Below are 19,545 nucleotides of genomic sequence, written 5' to 3' on the forward strand. Positions count from 1 at the left end.
AGAGGGTAAGCAAAGTATCTTAATTTAGTTTGGTTTGTGTGTTAGTAAAGATAATTTTCTATAAATGTTAGTATTTGATCATAATCCATTTTTAAGTTTTCTGTAGGTCTTGTCCTTCACCCATTTAAATCTTATTTTAGAGAAACAGGAAAATAAGGCAAGAAAGAATACAAAAGATAGCAACATAATCTTAACAACCAGATTTGTTACGACCATTATATTTGCTTTCATTCTTTTATTAAAGAAATGTCACAGATAAATATAACAATTCCATTTAAACACCTCCCACTTTCTGAAAGGCAACCAATGTCATAAATGGATCTATGACCAATACACAGTACTGTTTTTTGCATTATTTTATTAAACTTATACAAATGTTACATCTTTTCATTGTACATTTTTCTCTCTCAATATTTATACTGTGATCTATGTAACTATATGTCAAATTTGTACCTTTTCTCTAAATACGTATTCTATCATAGCAATAATTACATGGTATTAATCTGTCCTTCTACTGAGAATTTGTTATGTCCAATTTAGTGTAATACAAACCATGATGAACACAGAGATGTGTATCTTCGTGCTCGTATCTGTGTGCCTCTGAAGGCAATACACCAAAATAGAAACGACTATTTCATATTTATGTGTTCTTAGAGTGATCCAGTTATTCTAAAGTAATAAATCTATTTCGTTTTCATCATAGTTTTAGAATTTTGCTTTTTATATTCTGGTCTTCACTCCATCTGGATTTTATTTTTGTATATGGTATAAAGTAGAGAGATACCATTTTTTTGTTCATATGACTCTTCCATTTATTGAATTGGCCATTCTTTCTCCAATGACTTCAATAGCAATACCATACACAAAATTTCCATGTCTCCTTTCTTCAATCCTTGTTTTGTTTCCACTGATTTATTTACTTATCAAGGACACATTGTTTAGACACCAGTTTTAAATATGTGGTGCTATCTAGTAGACTGTGTCTTCTTTTGTTTTTCACTTGTTTCAGCTATTTGTGGTCCTTTATATTCTCATCTATAATATTAAGTCAGTTTATGAAATTCTTAAAATTTAGTGAAAACTCTGAGTGGAAGTACCTTAGAGATTTATGAATTTACATTTTTGAAAATGTGTTTTCAGACAATGTTATTTTTCTCAAAATTTCAGGTCCTATTTTGTGCCCTTCCAAATGTTTTGTAACTTCTTTATATATGTGTGTGTCTTGTAGTTAATGCTGTGTTTTTCCTTAGACATTTTATATCAACACATTTTTAAATGAACTATTTCTTGTGTAAGATGATCTTTTTATAGTTTCTTTTCCCCCCAATCTTGCTTAATACAATGGCTAGCATAGGAGCTCAGCTATAATGCTGATATGCTGGTAGCAGATATCTTGCTTCATATTTTAATAAGGATGCTGAATAAATATCAATAGAGGTCTATGAAGGTTTTTGATATTCAGTTTATTCGTTACACAATTTGTCATGTTGTGTAAGAATTCCCATGTTTCACAATTGTGTGACTTCTTCAAAAGGCTTTCCACATTCATAGTTTTCTACTCTAGAACCAATTATGTAATGTGAAAGGAGGTGCTAATTCTGAAGGCCTTTCCATCTTTACAATATTCAGTGTTTCTATTTCTACTGAGTATGAATTCTCTGGTGTCTAACAAGGTGTGACTTTTGGCTAAAAGCCTTACCACACTCATTACAATGATAAGGCTTCTCACCTGTATGTTTTCTCATATGAAGTGTAAGAGATGAGATTTGAGAGAAGGCTTTTCCACATTTACTACAGTCAAAGGGTTTCTCACCTGTATGACCTCGTATATGTATAGTAAGGGATGAGCTCTGGGAGAAGGCCTTTCCACATTTATTACATTCATAGGGTTTCTCACCTGTATGACCTCTCATATGCACAATAAGAGAAGTTCTCTGAGAGAAAGCTTTTCCACATTCATTACATACATAGGGCTTCTCACCAGTATGACTTCTCATATGTAAATTGAGCAGTGAGCACTGAGAGAAGGCTTTCCCACATTTATCACATTCATAAGGCTTTTCTCCTGTGTGACTTCTCAGATGAAGAGTAAGGGATGCAATTTGAGAAAAGGCTTTACCACATTCATTACAATCATAAGGTTTCTCTCCAGTGTGTACTTTCTGATGTGTTATAAAGTTTTGCTTCTGGCTGAAGGCTTTACCACATTCATTACATTCATAGGGTTTCTCTCCAGAATGAATTTTTTCATGGGCAATGAGATTTGATTTCTGGCTAAAGGCTTTGCCACATTCCTTACATATGTAGGGTTTTTCTCCAGTGTGAATTCTCTGGTGTCTAACAAGATTTGACATCTGAATGAAAGCTTTCCCACATTCATTACATTCATAAGGTTTCTCTCTAGTATGAATCTTCTGGTGTGTGATGAAGTTTTTCTTGTGGCTGAAGGCTTTTCTACATTCCTTACATTCATAAGGTTTTTCACCAGTATGACTTCTCATATGTACAGTAAGGGCTGAACTTTGAGAGAAGGATTTTCCACATTCATTACATTCATAGGGTTTCTCGCCTGTATGAATTCTTACATGAATAATAAGCATGGAAAACTGAGAGAAGGCTTTTCCACATTTATCACATTTATAAGGTTTTTCTCCTGTATGACTTCTCATATGAAGAGCAAGGGATGCAATTCGAGGGAAGGCTTTACCACATTCATTACATGCATAAGGTTTCTCCCCAGTATGAACTTTCTGATGTGCAGTGAGGCTTTGCTTCTGGCTGAATGCTTTCCCACACTCATTACATTCATACGGTTTCTCTCCAGTATGAATTTTTTCATGATCAATGAGATTTGATTTCTGGCTGAAGGATTTCCCACATTCCTTACATGCATAGGGTTTCTCCCCAGTATGAATTCTTTGATGTCTAATGAGATTTGACATTTTAATGAAAGCTTTCCCACATTCATTACATTCATAAGACTGTTCCCTACTATGGATTTTATGATGTTTAATGAGTTTTTCCTTGTGGCTGAAAGCTTTCCTACATTTTTTACATTCATAAGGTTTCTCTCCAGTATGAATTCTCAGGTGTCTGATGAGGTCCAAGGTTTGACTAAATCCTTTCCCACAATGATTACACTTAAAGGGGGTTACCACAAGGTAGGATGGATTAATGCAAAATGATTTCATAGGTTCGTTATAATCAGAATGTGCCTTTCTTATAAGGATTCTATTATTATTATGACAGTCAAAATTATTATGTTCTAAACACTTTTCAAACAAGTCATATTCATAGAGATTGTGACCGGAAGGAAAAAAGTCCGAGTTAAGAGGAAATGCATTTGCAAATTTCTTATGACATTCGTTGACTTTTTCTTCAGTCAGTGTGTTTGTGAATTTATCTTCAAATTGTGTCAAAAGTCTGTCCTGGATTTTCTGATGCTCATCAGTTCCCCAGATTTCTCCTAAAACAGATTGCAAATAAATATCACTTGAAAAATTTTCCAATATTGTAAAATGAAGAAAATTTCAGAAAATATGCTTTCATGGGATGGATTCTTGGCTTAAGGTTTAGTTTTCCATTATAAAGTAAATCTCATGTGCGTAGATCTCCTATTTTCTAAGCTTTAGGAGATCCCAGGAAAAATATGAATGAGTAGAGGAAGACAGGAATACAAATAGCTTTGATTGTGTTTAAAAATGGGATCTGAAACAAAACAGATGAACTGCTGGGTAAATAAAAGGGAGAATGCAGAATGTACAAATAAAGTAAGAAGAAATGATAGAGTTAAAAACAAAAGTAGGAAGTTAAAAAATCATAAAACTATTTTGTAGGGCTCTATTAAAATAAACTTTTACAAACTGCTTGACATAAATAATTTTCTGGAAAATGCAGATTACCAAAACCGAACCTGTAAGAGGTAGAAGAGCTGTATGAGCCTACTTCCCTAAAATAAAGAGAAAAAATATGAAAAAGCAATCCCCTAAAAACAAATCAAAAAGGCCCAGAGAGATTCACGTGGGAATTTGAACATTTCCTTTCATGATCTGCAAGATGTTATAAAAGGAAAAAGAGGAGAATTTCCAATTTTTTTATGTGAAATATAACATTAATACCAAAACCTGAAAGATAACCAAAAAAGCAAATTACACACCAATTTTACTTATGAATATCAATGTAAAAATTCTACCTATCAAAATAACCCAGAAGGAAAAAAAGTGACCTAGAGCACATTAAATATAAACTACATCATACCTGAGTAGGATTTTTTTTTTTTACAGGTACAAAAGTATGTTTCACTATTAGAAAATCTACTTCTATAAGCAAATATATTAAAAGGTCAAAGTAAAAAATCAAGTAATCATTTTCAAAGATACTTTAAAAAATGATAAAACTAAACATCAATTTTCCATAAAGAAACCTTCAAAAAATGGGAGTAGTTAACTTGAGAAAAAGTACAGTGCAACTTAAACAATATTTAATACGAAAGATCCACACACCCCTGGGCAAAAAAAAGAAAATTCCAAAGCAATGACATAATAATAACTACTATCACCACTATTATTACGGTACTGCATAGTGCATTAAGAGAAAGAAATTGGAGGTAGAAAAACTTGGAAGGGAAGGATAAGATTAACATTTTTGTCAACAATAAAACAATTTACCTGCAAAATCAAAAGTGAAAAATTATTATAAAAGAGATAAAGACGTCATTAAATTTACTATATATCAGAAATTAAGTTTCAATAACCTTGATATATACAAACAACTATTTAGAAAATATAACAGACTATACTTACAGTCACAACAAAAAATATGAAAAATATGGGAATTTTTTTTTTAAAGATTTTATTTATTTGACAGAGATAGAGACAGCCAGCAAGAGAGGGAACACAAGCAGGGGGAGTGGGAGAGGAAGAAGCAGGCTCCCAGTGGAGGAGCCTGATGTGGGGCTCGATCCCAGATCGCCGGGATCACGCCCAGAGCCGAAGGCAGATGCTTAACCGCTGTGCCACCCAGGCGCCCCAAAATATAGGAATTTAATAAGTAATGTCCCAAGATTTTCAGAAAACTAAAATGCACACATAGACTTAACCAAATGGAAAGGTGCTACAGGTTGAATTGTGTGCACTGCAAAAAAGATTTGTTGACTCCCTGATTTCACCCCCTTCAGTCTTCCCTCCTTCCCCTATGATCATCTGTGCTATTCCTTATGAGTGAAAGCATATGATTGTCTTTCTCTAACTGAACATAAAAAAAAAGGAGACATATTGAAATCCTAATTTCCAGTAACTCAGAATGTGAAGTTATTTGGAAAAAGGGTCACTGCAGATGCAATTAATTAAAATGAAGTCATACCGGAGTAGGATAACTCATAATCTGACTGGTGTTCTTACAGAAACGATGCAGTGTGAACAGACAGAAACACAGGGAGAACACCATGTGAAAATAAAGACATAGACTGGCATTAAGCTATCACAAGCCAAGGAATGTCTACGGCTACTAGAAGCTGAAAGAGGGAAGGAAGGGTCCTTCTCTACAGGTTTCAGAGGGAGCATGGCCTGCCAACACCTTGATTTAGTATTTCTAGCCTCCAGAACTCTGAGAATAAATTCCTGTTATTCTAAGCCACCCAGTTTGTGGTACTTTGTTGCAGCAGCCCTAGGAAACTAAGAAAAAAGGTATGTCATATTGCTGTAAAAGAACATTCACAGCAAAATGACACTTATTCACAAGCTAACCTATCAAAGTAATTTCAATAAAAATATCTGAAAATACAGGTACCAGCTCAAAGGAAAATGATGCTAAGGATTGCCACCTTAGGAAATGTGTAAGAGAAGAGCTACTACTTTTCAATATGTGTTCTTTTGTACTTTAGAGATTTTATAAGCATGCATTATGTATTTTTTTAAAAGATTTTTATTTATTTATTTGAGAGAGCGAGAGAGAGAACACAAGCAAGGGGAGTGTCAGAGGGAGAAGCAGGCTTCCCGCCAAGCAGGGAGCCCGATGCGGGGCTCGATACCAGGACCCTGGGATTGTGACCTGAGCCGAAGGCAGATGCTTAATGGCTGAGCCACCCAGGTGTCCCTGTATTATGTATTTTAAAAAGTAAATAAAATTGTTCTGAATACTGCAGTAATAAAGTGAGAATAAACAATGGGCAGGTAAAAATTGGATCAAAGAGTTGGAACATAAAACTGGAAGAGCCTGGGGCGCCTGGGTGGCACAGCGGTTAAGCGTCTGCCTTAGGCTCAGGGCGTGATCCCGGCGTTATGGGATCGAGCCCCACGTCAGGCTCTTCTGCTGTGAGCCTGCTTCTTCCTCTCCCACTCCCCCTGCTTGTGTTCCCTCTCTCGCTGGCTGTCTCTATCTCTGTCGAATAAATAAATAAAATCTTTAAAAAAAAAAAAACTGGAAGAGCCTACTTAGTGTGACTGGATAGGGAGTAAGTACTGTGAGCAGAAGGGAAAACAGAGGGAGAAACTGAGCTTAAATATTGTATAATAAATACATGAATTTATTTCATCCCACCCAAAATCACACCAGTGTGAGATAAAGAAAGAAAAATGCATAAACTAACAAAGACTACCTAAGAGGAGATGGAAGATCACTCTTAAGAAATGGAAGCAGAAATGCCATCAAGTCAGGGACATGAGGCAGAGGATACAAAATAAAGGAACCGGCTCAAGCACAGAGTAAGTGCAAGCCCATATACTGAAGGGTAACATTCAGCTCCCTGTTGCTGCTCAGCTCCAAGATTGGAAAATGGAGATTTTTCTCCGTCTCTGCCAGAGTGATAATAAAGGAAGGGAAAATTCCTGTGCAACTCTAAAGCAGGTAAAAGAGACTTGGTTGCAGATTACAAATGTAGAAATGAAGGCAGAGTACTAACCTTCTGGATCACTTAGGGAAAAAAGAGAAGTTCCATTAAGCAAATGATGTTGAAGAAGGTAAGATTAGGTTGCCAAAGTACCATCCAAATAGAAATGAAAAAGAATTCCAAGGGCAAGACCAAAATATCAGATGTGACACAAAACTCCATGTTTTAAGATGGTGGAATGGAAAAGCAGCTAATCACTTTTCCTCTCTACAAACAATGGGAGTGAATTCTCATTGATTCTTGAATGATCTTAGGGGTGGCGGCAACCCCAATTATAATAAATGAGTTAGTGTTGACAAATACAGTGATGGCGGGAACAGGGGAAAAAGGATTCTAAAAGACAGCTGTTCATGCTGATCTTGGGCAGAACAAGCAGCTGACAGTGTCAAAACGGGTATCACACCTTGAAGGGCAGAATTAATTATCTCATGATTAAATACAACAGTGAAATTTGGGAGTGTAGACTGGTTACAGGAGACTTGTTATCCCAAGATATCCCAGCCAGAACTGAACAAGGAAGCACTGTACATTTACTTTTTTAGGAAGAAGTCTGTTGGGGTGAGAGTGTAAGATTCAGTGTTACGAGAAAGCTTGCAGCGGCAGTTCCTTTTTGGATGAGGGAAAATAAAGCCTAAGCATACTTTTATACATAAAACCATGTAGAATAAAGGGCTTCAACATGAAGAACAGATGCATTCATATACATCAAGAATTAGTAAACTTTTTCTTAAAGTATCAGTAAATATTTTAGGCTTTGTGGGTCACACAATCTTCAATGCAGCTATTCGACTTTGCCATTATGTGAAAGCAATCATACAGAAGATGTAAATGACTGGGTGTGGCTATGTTTTAATGAAATTTTATTTTCCAAAATAAGTAGGCCTACAAACCATAGTTTGCTGATGGTCCCTGTTCTAAATCAGAGTACTCATTTTCTTTCCCTAACATTACCCTTTTTTAAAAAGGCAAGTCAAGGAAGAACTAGCCTACTACTAAAAATGAGAAGGTGCTGAAATCAGATCTATAAAAAGTATTAAAAGAGAAAAAACGTAAAAGAAACATGATATAAAGACAAAAGGCACCAGCTATAACAATTATGGCACACAGTAAGTGAAAATGTTGACTATTTCATGAATGAAAAAGCTTAATGAAAATAAATCTATAAATCAAGAGCTCAAAATACAAACAAATACATGAAGAAACAGTAAGAAAACAGGGATAGGGAAAACAAATAAATGGCAGAACCAAGGAAAGAAATGGAAGAGAAAAATAAAACCAAGCAAAAACAAAGAATACCACGCAAGTTGGGGGAAAAAGACACTAGATAGTACTTTTAGTATTGAAATTATGGTACGGTAACCTCACACTGGTAAAATGGTAAAACAAATTTTGATGCATCACTGGGCATAAATCTCCAAGAACACCACAATACTCTCCACCAAACACACCTGAGTACCATACACTAAAAATGAATAAAACAAAAATAAGTAAGTAATAGCCAAAATCAGGTCTGCAAGAGGGACTTAGAAAGCAAGCTAGAAGATGAATCTGACTTGACTACCCAGGCAAATGAAAGCCCTATTAATTGAAGCATAAGCCTCAGGCCAGGAATAAGGAAAAGAAGATCAACTGAGGTTGATCAGAACATTCAAAGAACAGGCAACTGGTCTTCACTTGGTAAAGCTGTTGGCACCTACAAGAAGCACATGTGAATCATCTTCAGAAGAATACAGCCCCAATTCAGGACAATAAGATTATTGCAAAAAGGTTTAAAAATGCTGAATTCATAATCAGCAGTCATCAATCGTGAAGAATCAAGTACAATAAGCAAATCATCAAAACAAGATATTTAACCCTGAGGACTTAAAATATCAGAATTGTCAGATACAAAAAAACAGAAGAGCTACATAGAATGTTTTTAAAGAAGCAAAGGATAAAAAACACAAACAAGAAATAAGCTGCAGAAATCAATAAAAAGGGCCAGAAAGACATAGGGGGAAAAAGCCCCCCCCCCCAAAAAGGAATTTCTAAAAATACAAAATGAGATAAAAGATGAATAAACACAGCTGAAGAGAGAATGAGTAAATCTGAACATATGTCTCAGGTAATTACTGAGAAGTCAACATAGAGATAAAGGCAGGCAGAAAATAGTAAAGGAAATGAAAAAAAATATATGGAGAAAAAAGATCTAGCCTCTATCTTTAGGAATCCCAGAAGGAGAGTGCAGAGAGAATGAACAAAAGCCAATATCTGATGATGTTGGCTAAGAAATATTCAGTTAATGAAGACAAAAATAACAACACTATGGGAAATTTTATACCAACAGATTGGAAAATACAGATGAAACAAGTTGTTAAATATAAAAGACTACCCTGGAACATCAGTATACGGTAAACTTTAAAGCTACAGGGCAAACTTAAATATTTACAGAAATTATGTTGTTCAACTCTGTAAAAATTAATTTGAAAACCAAAATTAAGTGGGTAATTTTCTAGAACAATATAACCTATTACCAAAAACTAATGCCAGAAGAGACAAAATATCTACATAAAACAGTTATAAAGTAACAATGGATAAAAGCTGTCAAGAGCACGTTCCCTCAATAATCCACAAGGTCCAAGTAGGTGAACAAGTAAAATAAACCAAAATTTTAAGGGAGTTACAAGCTATTATAAGTATTCCAGAACAAGAAGAAATGGTTTTAAATTCTATTTATGAAACCAGCATAACAATGAACTCAAAGCCTGAAAAATTTGGAACAATTTTAAATTCACAGCAAAAATGTGAGGATAAGTAATTACTAAGAAGTATGTAGACATAATTCACCTATATACATAAAGGAAAAAATCATAGGATAATCTCTCATAAGAGGAGATTATTTTAACTAACTGAACATTAAAAAAAAAAACTTAAAAGTGGCAAAAGTACTTCAAAGAGGAATGTCCAACTGTGAAAAAATACCAGAAAAACATACAACCGATAAAAGGCTAATCACGTCAATATATTCACACAGATTAAGAATTTAACAGAAAAAGGGGGAAACGACATAAGCTGTTCATAAAGAAAGAAGTACAGAGTTTAAACATATGAAAACATCCTCAACTTCACTCACAATAAAGGAAATACAAATTCAAACTAAGATGAATTGTTTTTCACCTATCATTTTGGGAAAGTTACTACGTTCGCAGAAATGACTGGTAGAAATAAAAATGTTGTAGTTTCTTTGGAGCGCTAAAAAAGACGTGGCAATATCTACCAAATTAGAAATACATGTATATACATATATATACATTTCGTCGTTAGGTGTATGCAAGTATATATGTATATGCGTGTGTATAAATACATGTGCAGGAAATTGTGTGAACAAATACATGACAAATGTAGCAGAAAATGGAAGCTAACAGAAAAGCATCACTGACTTTAAAAGTTACTGAGTGGGGGCAGGGAGTTAAGATGGCGGAGGAGTAGGAGACCCCTTTTTCAGCCAGTCCCGAGTCGAGCTGGATAGGTATCAGACCAGCCTGAACATCCACGGAATCAGCCTGAGACGCAGGAAGATACATCTGGATCTCTACAAATGAACATCTCCAGCGCTGAGTATTGAGGTACGAAGTGGGGAGCCATGAAACCGTGCACAGATATCGGAAGATAAACGGAAGGGGGAGGGAGCCGCCGCGTTCGGGCGCCGGGAAGCGGTAGCCACCTGCACGGGGGAGCGGGCTGGACTCCCGGAGGGCACCCACAAGACAGAAGACTGAGACCCTGAGCCGGGAACTGCAGTGTGCTCACTGGAACCAGACAGACTGGGAGCTCCAGGAGCGCGCGAGGGCGGCTGGCGGCGTTAGAAACACAAAGGACAGAGACGCGCCGGCCCTGGAAGTGAGGGCAGGGACGCCGGGTGTGGGGCGCACATCCCGGGACGCTGCAGGGCTGAGCAGCACCAACAGTAACAGAGTTAAAATGGCCAAAACATCAGTGGAGAGTAGTCCGCGATCCCTCTGTTCTGAGACAGAGTCTGAGATTTGGTGACTGCTGCTCTGACTCTCAGTGGAGGCACAGCAAACCGCCAGGGAAAGCCATCAGAGAACAAAAGCCTGGAAATACCGGCTCAGAGAATGCCCATCCCCATCCCCCCTCGCAGGGAACACAGAGACTCTACCCAAACAGGGTTGCCTGAGTATCGGCGGGGCAGGCCCCTCCCCCAGAAGGCAGGCTGAAAAATCAAGAAGCCCACATCCCGGGGCGCCTGGGTGGTACAGTCATTAAGCACCTGTCTTCGGCTCAGGGCGTGATCCCGGCGTTCCGGAAAGGAGTCCCTCATCGGGCTCCTCTGCTGGGAGCCTGCTTCTTCCTCTCCCACTCCCCTGCTTGTGTTCCCTCTCTCGCTAGCTGTCTCTCTGCCACATAAATAAATAAAATCTTTAAAGAAGAAGGCCACATTCCTAAGATCCTTATAAAACAAGGGCGCATGGCATGGGTCCCGGTCAATAATTTGGCTCTAGACAACCCCGCAAGCTCTCCTCATCAGAAGGATGAGAAGGAGAAGTCCCCCCCCAGCAAAGAAAAGACAATGAGTAGGTGGCCTCTGCCACAGAACTAAAGAATATGGATATAACCAAATTATCAGAAATGGAATTCAGACTAACAATGGTCAAGATGATGGGTAGACTTGAAAAAAATTGTAACGAAAATGTTAATGAGAATATAGAATCTCTAAGGGCGGAAATGAGAGCGAACCTGGCAGAAATTAAAAATTCTATGAACCAAATGCAGTCAAAACTAGAGGCTCTGTCGGCCAGGGTCACTAAGGCAGAAGAACGTATTAGCGAACTGGAGGATGGGTTAGTAGAAGAAAAAGCGAAAATAGATTCTGAACTTAGAAAAATCCACGGCCACGAATGTAGGTTACGGGAGATCACTGAGAAGAGATATTTGACCAAACTGTAGCTGAAAACTTCCCTAATCTAGAAAGGGAAACAAACATTCGTGTCCAAGAGGCAGAGAGGACCCCTCCCAAGCTCAACCACGACAAACCTACGCCACATCACATCATAGTGCATTTGCAAATATTAGATCCAAGGATACAGTATTGAAAGCAGCCAGGGCAAAGAAATTTCTCACGTACCAAGGCAAAGGTGTCAGAATTACATCAGACCTGTCTACACAGGGCTGGAATGAGAGAAAGGGTTGGGGGGGCATTTTTAAAGCTCTTTCAGAGAAAAACATGCAGGCAAGGATCCTCTATCCAGCAAGGCTGTCATTCAGAATTGATGGAGAAATAAAGACATTTCAGAATCGCCAGTCACTAACCAATTTCGTAACCACGAAACCAGCCCTACAGGAGATATTACGGGGGGTTCTATAAAAGTAAAAAGGCCCCAAGAGTGATACAGAACAGAAAGTCACAGCCAATACAAACAAAGACTTTACTGGCAACATGGCAACATTAAAATCATATCTCTCAGTAATCAGTCTTAATGTAAATGGTTTGAACCATCCCATAAAATGCCACAGGGTTGCAGATTGGATAAAAAGAAATGACCCATCCATTTGCTGTCTACAAGGGACTCATTTCGAACCCAAAGGTGCATTCAGACTGAGAGTAAGGGGATGGAGTAACATCTTTCACGCAAATGGACCTCAAAAGAAAGCTGGGGTAGCAATTCTCATATCAGATAAATTGGATTTTAAACTACAGACTATAGTTAGAGATGCAGAAGGGCACTATATTATTCTTAAGGGAAGTATTCAACAAGTGGATATGACAATTATAAATATATATGCCCCCAACAGGGGAGCAGCAAGATACACAAGCCAACTCTTAACCAGAATAAAGGGACATATAAATAAAAATACATTAATAGTAGGGGACCTCAACACTCCACTCTCAGAAATAGACAGAACACCCTGGCAAAAACTAAGCAAAGAATCAAAGGCTTTGAATGCCATACTCGACGAGTTGGACCTCATAGATATATATAGAACACTACACCCCAGAACCAAAGAATACTCATTCTATTCTAATGCCCATGGAACATTCTCAAGAATAGACCATGTTCTGGGACACAAAACAGGTCTCAACCGATACCAAAAGATTGAAATTATCCCCTGCATATTCTCAGACCACAACGCTCTGAAATTGGAACTCAACCACAAGGAAAAATTTGGAAGAAACTCAAACACTTGGAGACTAAGAACCATCCTGCTCAGGAATGACTCGATAAACCAGGAAATCAAAAATCAAATTAAACAATTTATGGAGACCAATGAGAATGAAAATACAACAGTCCAAAACCTATGGGATACTGCAAAGGCAGTCCTAAGGGGGAAATACATAGCCATCCAAGCCTCACTCAAAAGAATAGAAAAATCTAAAATGCAGTTTTTATATTCTCACCTCAAGAAGCTGGAACAGCAACAGAGGGACAGGCCTAATCCACGCACGAGGAAGCAGTTGACCAAAATTAGAGCTGAAATCAATCAAGCAGAAACCAGAAGTACAGTAGAGCAGATCAACAGGACTAGAAGCTGGTTCTTTGAGAGAATCAATAAAATTGACAGACCACTGGCAAGACTTATCCAAAAGAAAAGAGAAAGGACCCAGATTATTAAAATTATGAATGAAAAAGGAGAGGTCACGACGAACACCATTGAAATTGGAAGGATTATTAGAAATTTTTATCAACAGCTATATGCCAATAAACTAAGCAATCTGGAAGAGATGGAATCCTTCCTGGAAACCTATAAACTACCAAGATTGAAACCGGAAGAAATTGATTCCTTAAACAGGCCAATTAATTATGAAGAAATTGAGTCAGTGATAAACAACCTTCCAAATAACAAAACTCCAGGCCCGGACGGTTTTCCTGGGGAATTCTACCAAACATTCAAAGAAGAAATAATACCTATTCTCCTAAAGCTATTTCAAAAAATAGAAACAGAAGGAAAGCTACCAAACTCATTCTATGAGGCCAATATTACCTTGATCCCCAAACCAGGCAAAGACCCCCTCAAAAAGGAGAATTACAGACCGATTTCCCTAATGAATATGGACGCCAAAATCCTCAACAAGATACTTGCTAATAGAATCCAACAGTACATTAAAAGGATTATCCATCACGATCAAGTGGGATTCATACCTGGGATGCAAGCGTGGTTCAATATTCGCAAATCAATCAGCGTGATACATCATATCAACAAGAAAAGACTCAGGAACCATATGATCCTCTCAATCGATGCCGAAAAAGCATTTGACAAAATACAGCATCCTTTCCTGATTAAAACCCTTCAGAGTGTAGGAATAGAAGGTACATTTCTCAATCTCATAAAAGCCATCTATGAAAAGCCTACTGCAAATATTATTCTCAATGGGGAAAAGCTGGAAGCCTTTCCCTTAAGATCAGGAACACGACAAGGATGCCCACTCTCGCCACTATTATTCAACATAGTACTAGAAGTCCTTGCAACAGCAATCAGACGACAAAAAGGGATCAAAGGTATTCAAATTGGCAAAGAAGAAGTCAAAATGTCTCTCTTTGCAGATGACATGATACTCTATATGGAAAACCCAAAAGAAGCCACTCCCAAACTATTAGAAGTTATAGAGCAATTCAGTAACGTGGCAGGATACAAAATAAATGCTCAGAAATCAGTTGCATTTCTATACACGAATAACGAGACCGAAGAAAAATTAGGGAATCCATCCCATTTACAATAGCACCAAAAACCATACGTTACCTTGGAATTAACTTAACCAGAGACGTAAAGGACCTATATTCTAGAAACTATAAATCACTCTTGAAAGACATTGAGGAAGACATAAAAAGATGGAAAGATATTCCATGCTCATGAATCGGAAGAATTAACATAGTTAAAATGTCCATGCTACCCAGAGCAATCTACACTTTCAATGCGATCCCGATCAAAATACCGAGGACATTTTTCAAAGAACTGGAACAAAGAGTCCTTAAATATGTATGGAAACAGAAAAGGCCCAGAATCTCCAAGGAACTGTTGAAAAGGAAAAACAAAGCTGGGGGCATCACAATGCCGGATTTCGAGCTGTACTACAAAGCTGTGATCACAAAGACAGCATGGTACTGGCACAAAAACAGACACATAGACCAATGGAACAGAATAGAGAGCCCAGAAATGGACCCTCGGCTCTTTGGGCAACTAATATTTGATAAAGCAGGAAAAAACATCCGGTGGGAAAAAGACAGTCTCTTCAATAAATGGTGCTGGGAAAATTGGACAGCTACATGCAAGAGAATGAAACTTGACCACTATCTCACACCATACACAAAAATAAACTCCAAATGGATGAAAGACCTCGATGTGAGACAGGAATCCATCAAAATTCTAGAGGAGAACATAGGCAGCAACCTCTACGACATCGGCCAAAGCAACCTTTTTCATGACACATCCCCAAAGGCAAGAGAAACAAAAGATAAAATGAATTTATGGGACTTCATCAAGATTAAAAGTTTCTGCACAGCCAAGGAAACAGTCAAAAAAACTAAGAGGCAGCCCACGGAATGGGAGAAGATATTTGCAAATGACACTACAGATAAAGGACTGGTATCCAAGATCTACAAAGAACTTCTCAAACTCAATACACGAGAAACAAATAAACAGATCAAAAAATGGGCAGAAGATATGAACAGACACTTTTCCAATGAAGACATACAAATGGCTAACAGACACATGAAAAAATGTTCAAAATCATTAGCCATCATGGAAATTCAAATCAGAACCACACTACGATACCACCTTACGCCAGTTAGAATGGCAAAAATTGACAAGGGAAGAAACAACAATCCTGGAGAGGATGTGGAGAAAGGGGATCCCTCCTACATTGTTGGTGGGAATGCAAGTTGGTACAGCCACTCTGGAAAACAGTGTGGAGGTCCCTTAACAAGTTAAAAATTGAGCTACCCTATGATCCAGCTATTGCAGTACTGGGTATTTACTCCAAAGATACAGACGTAGTGAAGAGAAGGGCCGTATGCACCCCAATGTTCATAGCAGCAATGTCCACAATAGCTAAATCGTGGAAGGAGCCGAGATGCCCTTCAACAGATGACTGGAGTAAGAAGTTGTGGTCCATATATACAATGGAATATTACTCAGCTATCAGAAAGTACGAATTCTCAACATTTGCTGCAACACGGATGGCACTGGAGGAGATAATGCTAAGTGAAATAAGTCAAGCAGAGAAAGACAACTATCATATGATTTCTCTCATCTATGGAACATAAGAACTAGGAAGATCGGTAGGGGAAGAAAGGGATAAAGAAAGGGGGGGTAATCAGAAGGGAGAATGAAGCATGAGAGACTATGGACTATGGGAAACAAACTGAGGGCCTCAGAGGGGAGGGGGGCAGGGGAATGGGATAGACCGGTGATGGGTAGTAAGGAGGGCACGTATTGCATGGTGCAGTGGGTGTTATACGCAACTAATGAATCATCGAACTTTACATCGGAAACCGGGGATGTACTGTATGGTTACTGACATAATATAATAAAAAAAAAAATTTTTTTAATTAAAAAAAAAAATAAAAGTTACTGAGTAAAACAGCTATAGCCATTACTGAGTATGAGAGCAAAAGCTGAAAATACAGTGGGAAATGTGACTACGAGTACAAAATAAAATGCTAAGGCATTTATAATGGAAGGAAGAAGAGAAAGTCTTGAAACATAAACATCAACAGTTTATTTGAACAACCGGTTATGTGAATATTTGAATGCAAAAGGAAAGGATCCTATATAACAAGGTGGGCAGAGAGACTGAAGATGCTAATAATAGAATGATTGTCAATGTAAAGCTGGAAATGAATTAGGAAATTTTGGTATCTAGCACACAGGTGAAAAAGTCAACTAGTCCTTTAAGTCTGTGGAAAGAATGTTTTCTACAAAAGACATCTTAGGTTAATAAATTATTCACACAAATTATCACTTAAAAGTTTACAGTCTTTAGGAAAATATCTTTCAAGAACATTTCAGAGGGGTCAATTAGTCAAGGATTAACCAACCATTCAAGAGTCCTGGCCCCTCCTCACCCATCTGTTCCCTCCCTAACTAACCTGGACAGTGTCTCCTTAACACTTCTTCTTCCACCACCCAAGGTTCTTCTTCTTGCTCCAGCTTGAAAATCACATCAGGTTTGGTGAATGGACAGCCTGTCAAAGGGAAATAACATAAGATTTGGACATAAATACCAGGAACAAAAAAATCATTCAAGAATTGACACTGGCCCAGGGAAACCAGGCTTTCTGAAAGACAGGACATGGTTTGTGGGGATGCAGCCTCTGAAACATAAGAAAGGACGACCTTTTGTTGTGAAAGCCGCAGCACGCACATTCATGTGAGCAAAGGCACCTAAAGGCCAAACTCACTCCAACGTTTAAAGGTTCCACATGTTTCAGAAATTTTGGGGGAAAAAAAGTACTTTACTCCCAGAATTTAAGTCATACAAGAAACTACCCTTACCCACTGTGATTAAGTTGTTATAGTTTTCTAGCATCACATTCCGGTACAGGTTCCTTTGAGCAGGATCCAACTGCTGCCACTCTTCCTGGGTGAAGTCAATAGCCACATCTTTGAATGTCACTGTTCCCTGTAACAACATACTCCTACTCAATCTGAAGTCATCCATTTTAAATGATGTGGACAAAACATACTGAACCATGTTCTCATAGTATCCAAAGGTAAGAGGTTATTTAAAAATTTAGGTGGTTTTGTTATTTTCTAAAAAAAAAAAAAAAAACCAATATATTAGCAACACTCAGTCAGTTTATGTTCATTCACAGAATCAGCAAGTACGTATCTTTAATACCTACCGTGGGTTAGAGAGATCTTGGGCACCAATTTATACTGAGCGTGGAAAAGGGAGTAATATAAAACTTTACTCAACTGGTTTCAGAACTCACTAGATGCCTGTGACTCACTGAGGCAGGAGAAAATGAAAACTGGATTTGGATGGAAGCAGAAGCAAGGAGAGAATGATATGCACAATTTGAAGTACAGTAGCAGCTGGATGTATTGTTCCTTCGATCAGGAGAAATCTAGAAAAATGAGGGACACCTGGGTGGCTCAGTTGGTTAAGTGTCTGCCTTTGGCTCGGGTCATGATCCCGGGGTCCTGGGATTGAGTCCCACATTGGGCTTCTTGCTTAGCAGGAACCCTGCTTCTCCTTCTGCCTCCCCCTGCTTGTGTATGCATGTGCTATCTTGCGTGCTCTCTCTCTGGCAAATAAATAAATAAAATCGTAAAAAAAAAAAATCTAGAAAAATAAGGATGTATTGTTCATAAGCCTATAATAAGTGTCTGCAGCCATGAAAATGGGATATGAAAGCTAACAAAGTTCACATGTATTAAAAAAAAGGGGACAACAGACAGCATCAAAGAACAGATAATTAAAAAAAAAATATTAAGAAAGTTTTAAAAATGGTCTGAACCATGAGAAAACAGTATCAAGAAAGCTTTAGAATACGTTCCAGAAATGAGATGCTGGTGACAAGTTTCATGAGAGCAATATGATTTGCATATAGAAATATAATGCAGTCTTCCTAGTTAAAAACTGAAATGTTCAAAAGAGTATAAACATAAGAAAAAAAAATCTTCAACAGCAACAGAACAAAGAGATCTGTCCAAATTTCCTACCCTTTGAGGAATTTCTATGACAGATGGGTTAAGATAAAAAGAAATCACCAGGAGCTAATTCACAATCAATGTTTTTTTTTTTTTTAAGATTTTATTTATTTATTTGACAGAGATAGAGACAGGCATCGAGAGAGGGAACACAAGCAGGGGGAGTGGGAGAGGAAGAAGCAGGCTCATAGCAGAAGAGCCCGACGTGGGGCTCGATCCCAGATCGCCGGGATCACGCCCTGAGCCGAAGGCAGACACTTAACCGCTGTGCCACCCAGGTGCCCCATCACAATCAATGTTTTTAAGAATTTATTTGTAGGTCTAAAAGGACCCTATGAGGGGTGCCTGGGTGGCTCAGTTGGTTAAGTGTCTGCCTTCAGCTCAGGTCATGATCCCAGGGTTCTGGGATTGAGCCCCATATTGGCTCCCTGCTTGGTGGGGAGTCTGCTTCTCTCTCTCCCTCTGCCTCTTTTCCCAGCTTGTACTCACTCTCTCAAATAAATATAATCTTAAAAAAAAATAAAAGACCCTAAGAATATGAACATCTACTAACACAAAGGGTTCAGAGAAGGCTGTGGGATTGAAATCCTCTTTTGGAATCCTTTCTAATTAATATCAAGGCATTTGAAATAAACTGGTTTAAGAAACCAAAGGCCATATGCCTGAATAAGACATCCCTCATTTGTTTCCCTGCCTCAACAACAATTTGGTTTCCATCTATGGACAAAAATGCCTTTGTGGGAGCTGATGGAGCACCGTACACTAAGAGACTAAGGAGGAGACTCACCTCCTCATACACTGGGTAACAGGCATACAAGAGCTCAGCCCCAGGTGTGGATTCTGTAATGACCTGTGAACCAACTCTACCTCTCTTGGCTGTGGTCCAGGACCACTGGAAAAAACTGTCTTAGACAATCACCCATAGATAAGAGAACTTTTGTGGAAATCCAGTCCGCAAAGTACCAGCATACTGCTGGGAGCAAAAAATATGAGTTTGGACTTATCAC

General features: G+C 38.1%; 1 protein-coding gene across 3 annotated transcripts in view; it reads right to left on the reverse strand.

Annotated features, from left to right (window-relative positions):
* Nucleotides 1–202: 202 nt before the first annotated feature.
* The window catches only part of LOC103675773 (zinc finger protein 569), a 52,744-nt gene continuing 33,401 nt past the window's right edge, over nt 203–19,545 (reverse strand). Inside the window, exons 4-6 of one of the 3 annotated variants that reach the window (XM_008704918.2) lie at nt 17,378–17,462; nt 16,972–17,067; nt 203–3,466 (exon numbers count right to left, since the gene is read on the reverse strand). In XM_008704918.2, coding sequence (XP_008703140.1) covers nt 1,641–3,466; nt 16,972–17,067; nt 17,378–17,462 — 2,007 coding nt within the window. In that variant the 3' untranslated portion in view covers nt 203–1,640. Of the gene's footprint in view, nt 3,467–16,971; nt 17,068–17,377; nt 17,636–19,545 lie in introns of all 3 variants that reach the window. The other 2 variants (XM_008704916.2, XM_008704915.2) reach the window with 2 other exon arrangements.

The sequence above is a fragment of the Ursus maritimus genome, unplaced genomic scaffold, assembly GCF_017311325.1.
Source record: "Ursus maritimus isolate PB19 unplaced genomic scaffold, ASM1731132v1 scaffold_5, whole genome shotgun sequence".
Taxonomy (NCBI): domain Eukaryota; kingdom Metazoa; phylum Chordata; class Mammalia; order Carnivora; family Ursidae; genus Ursus; species Ursus maritimus.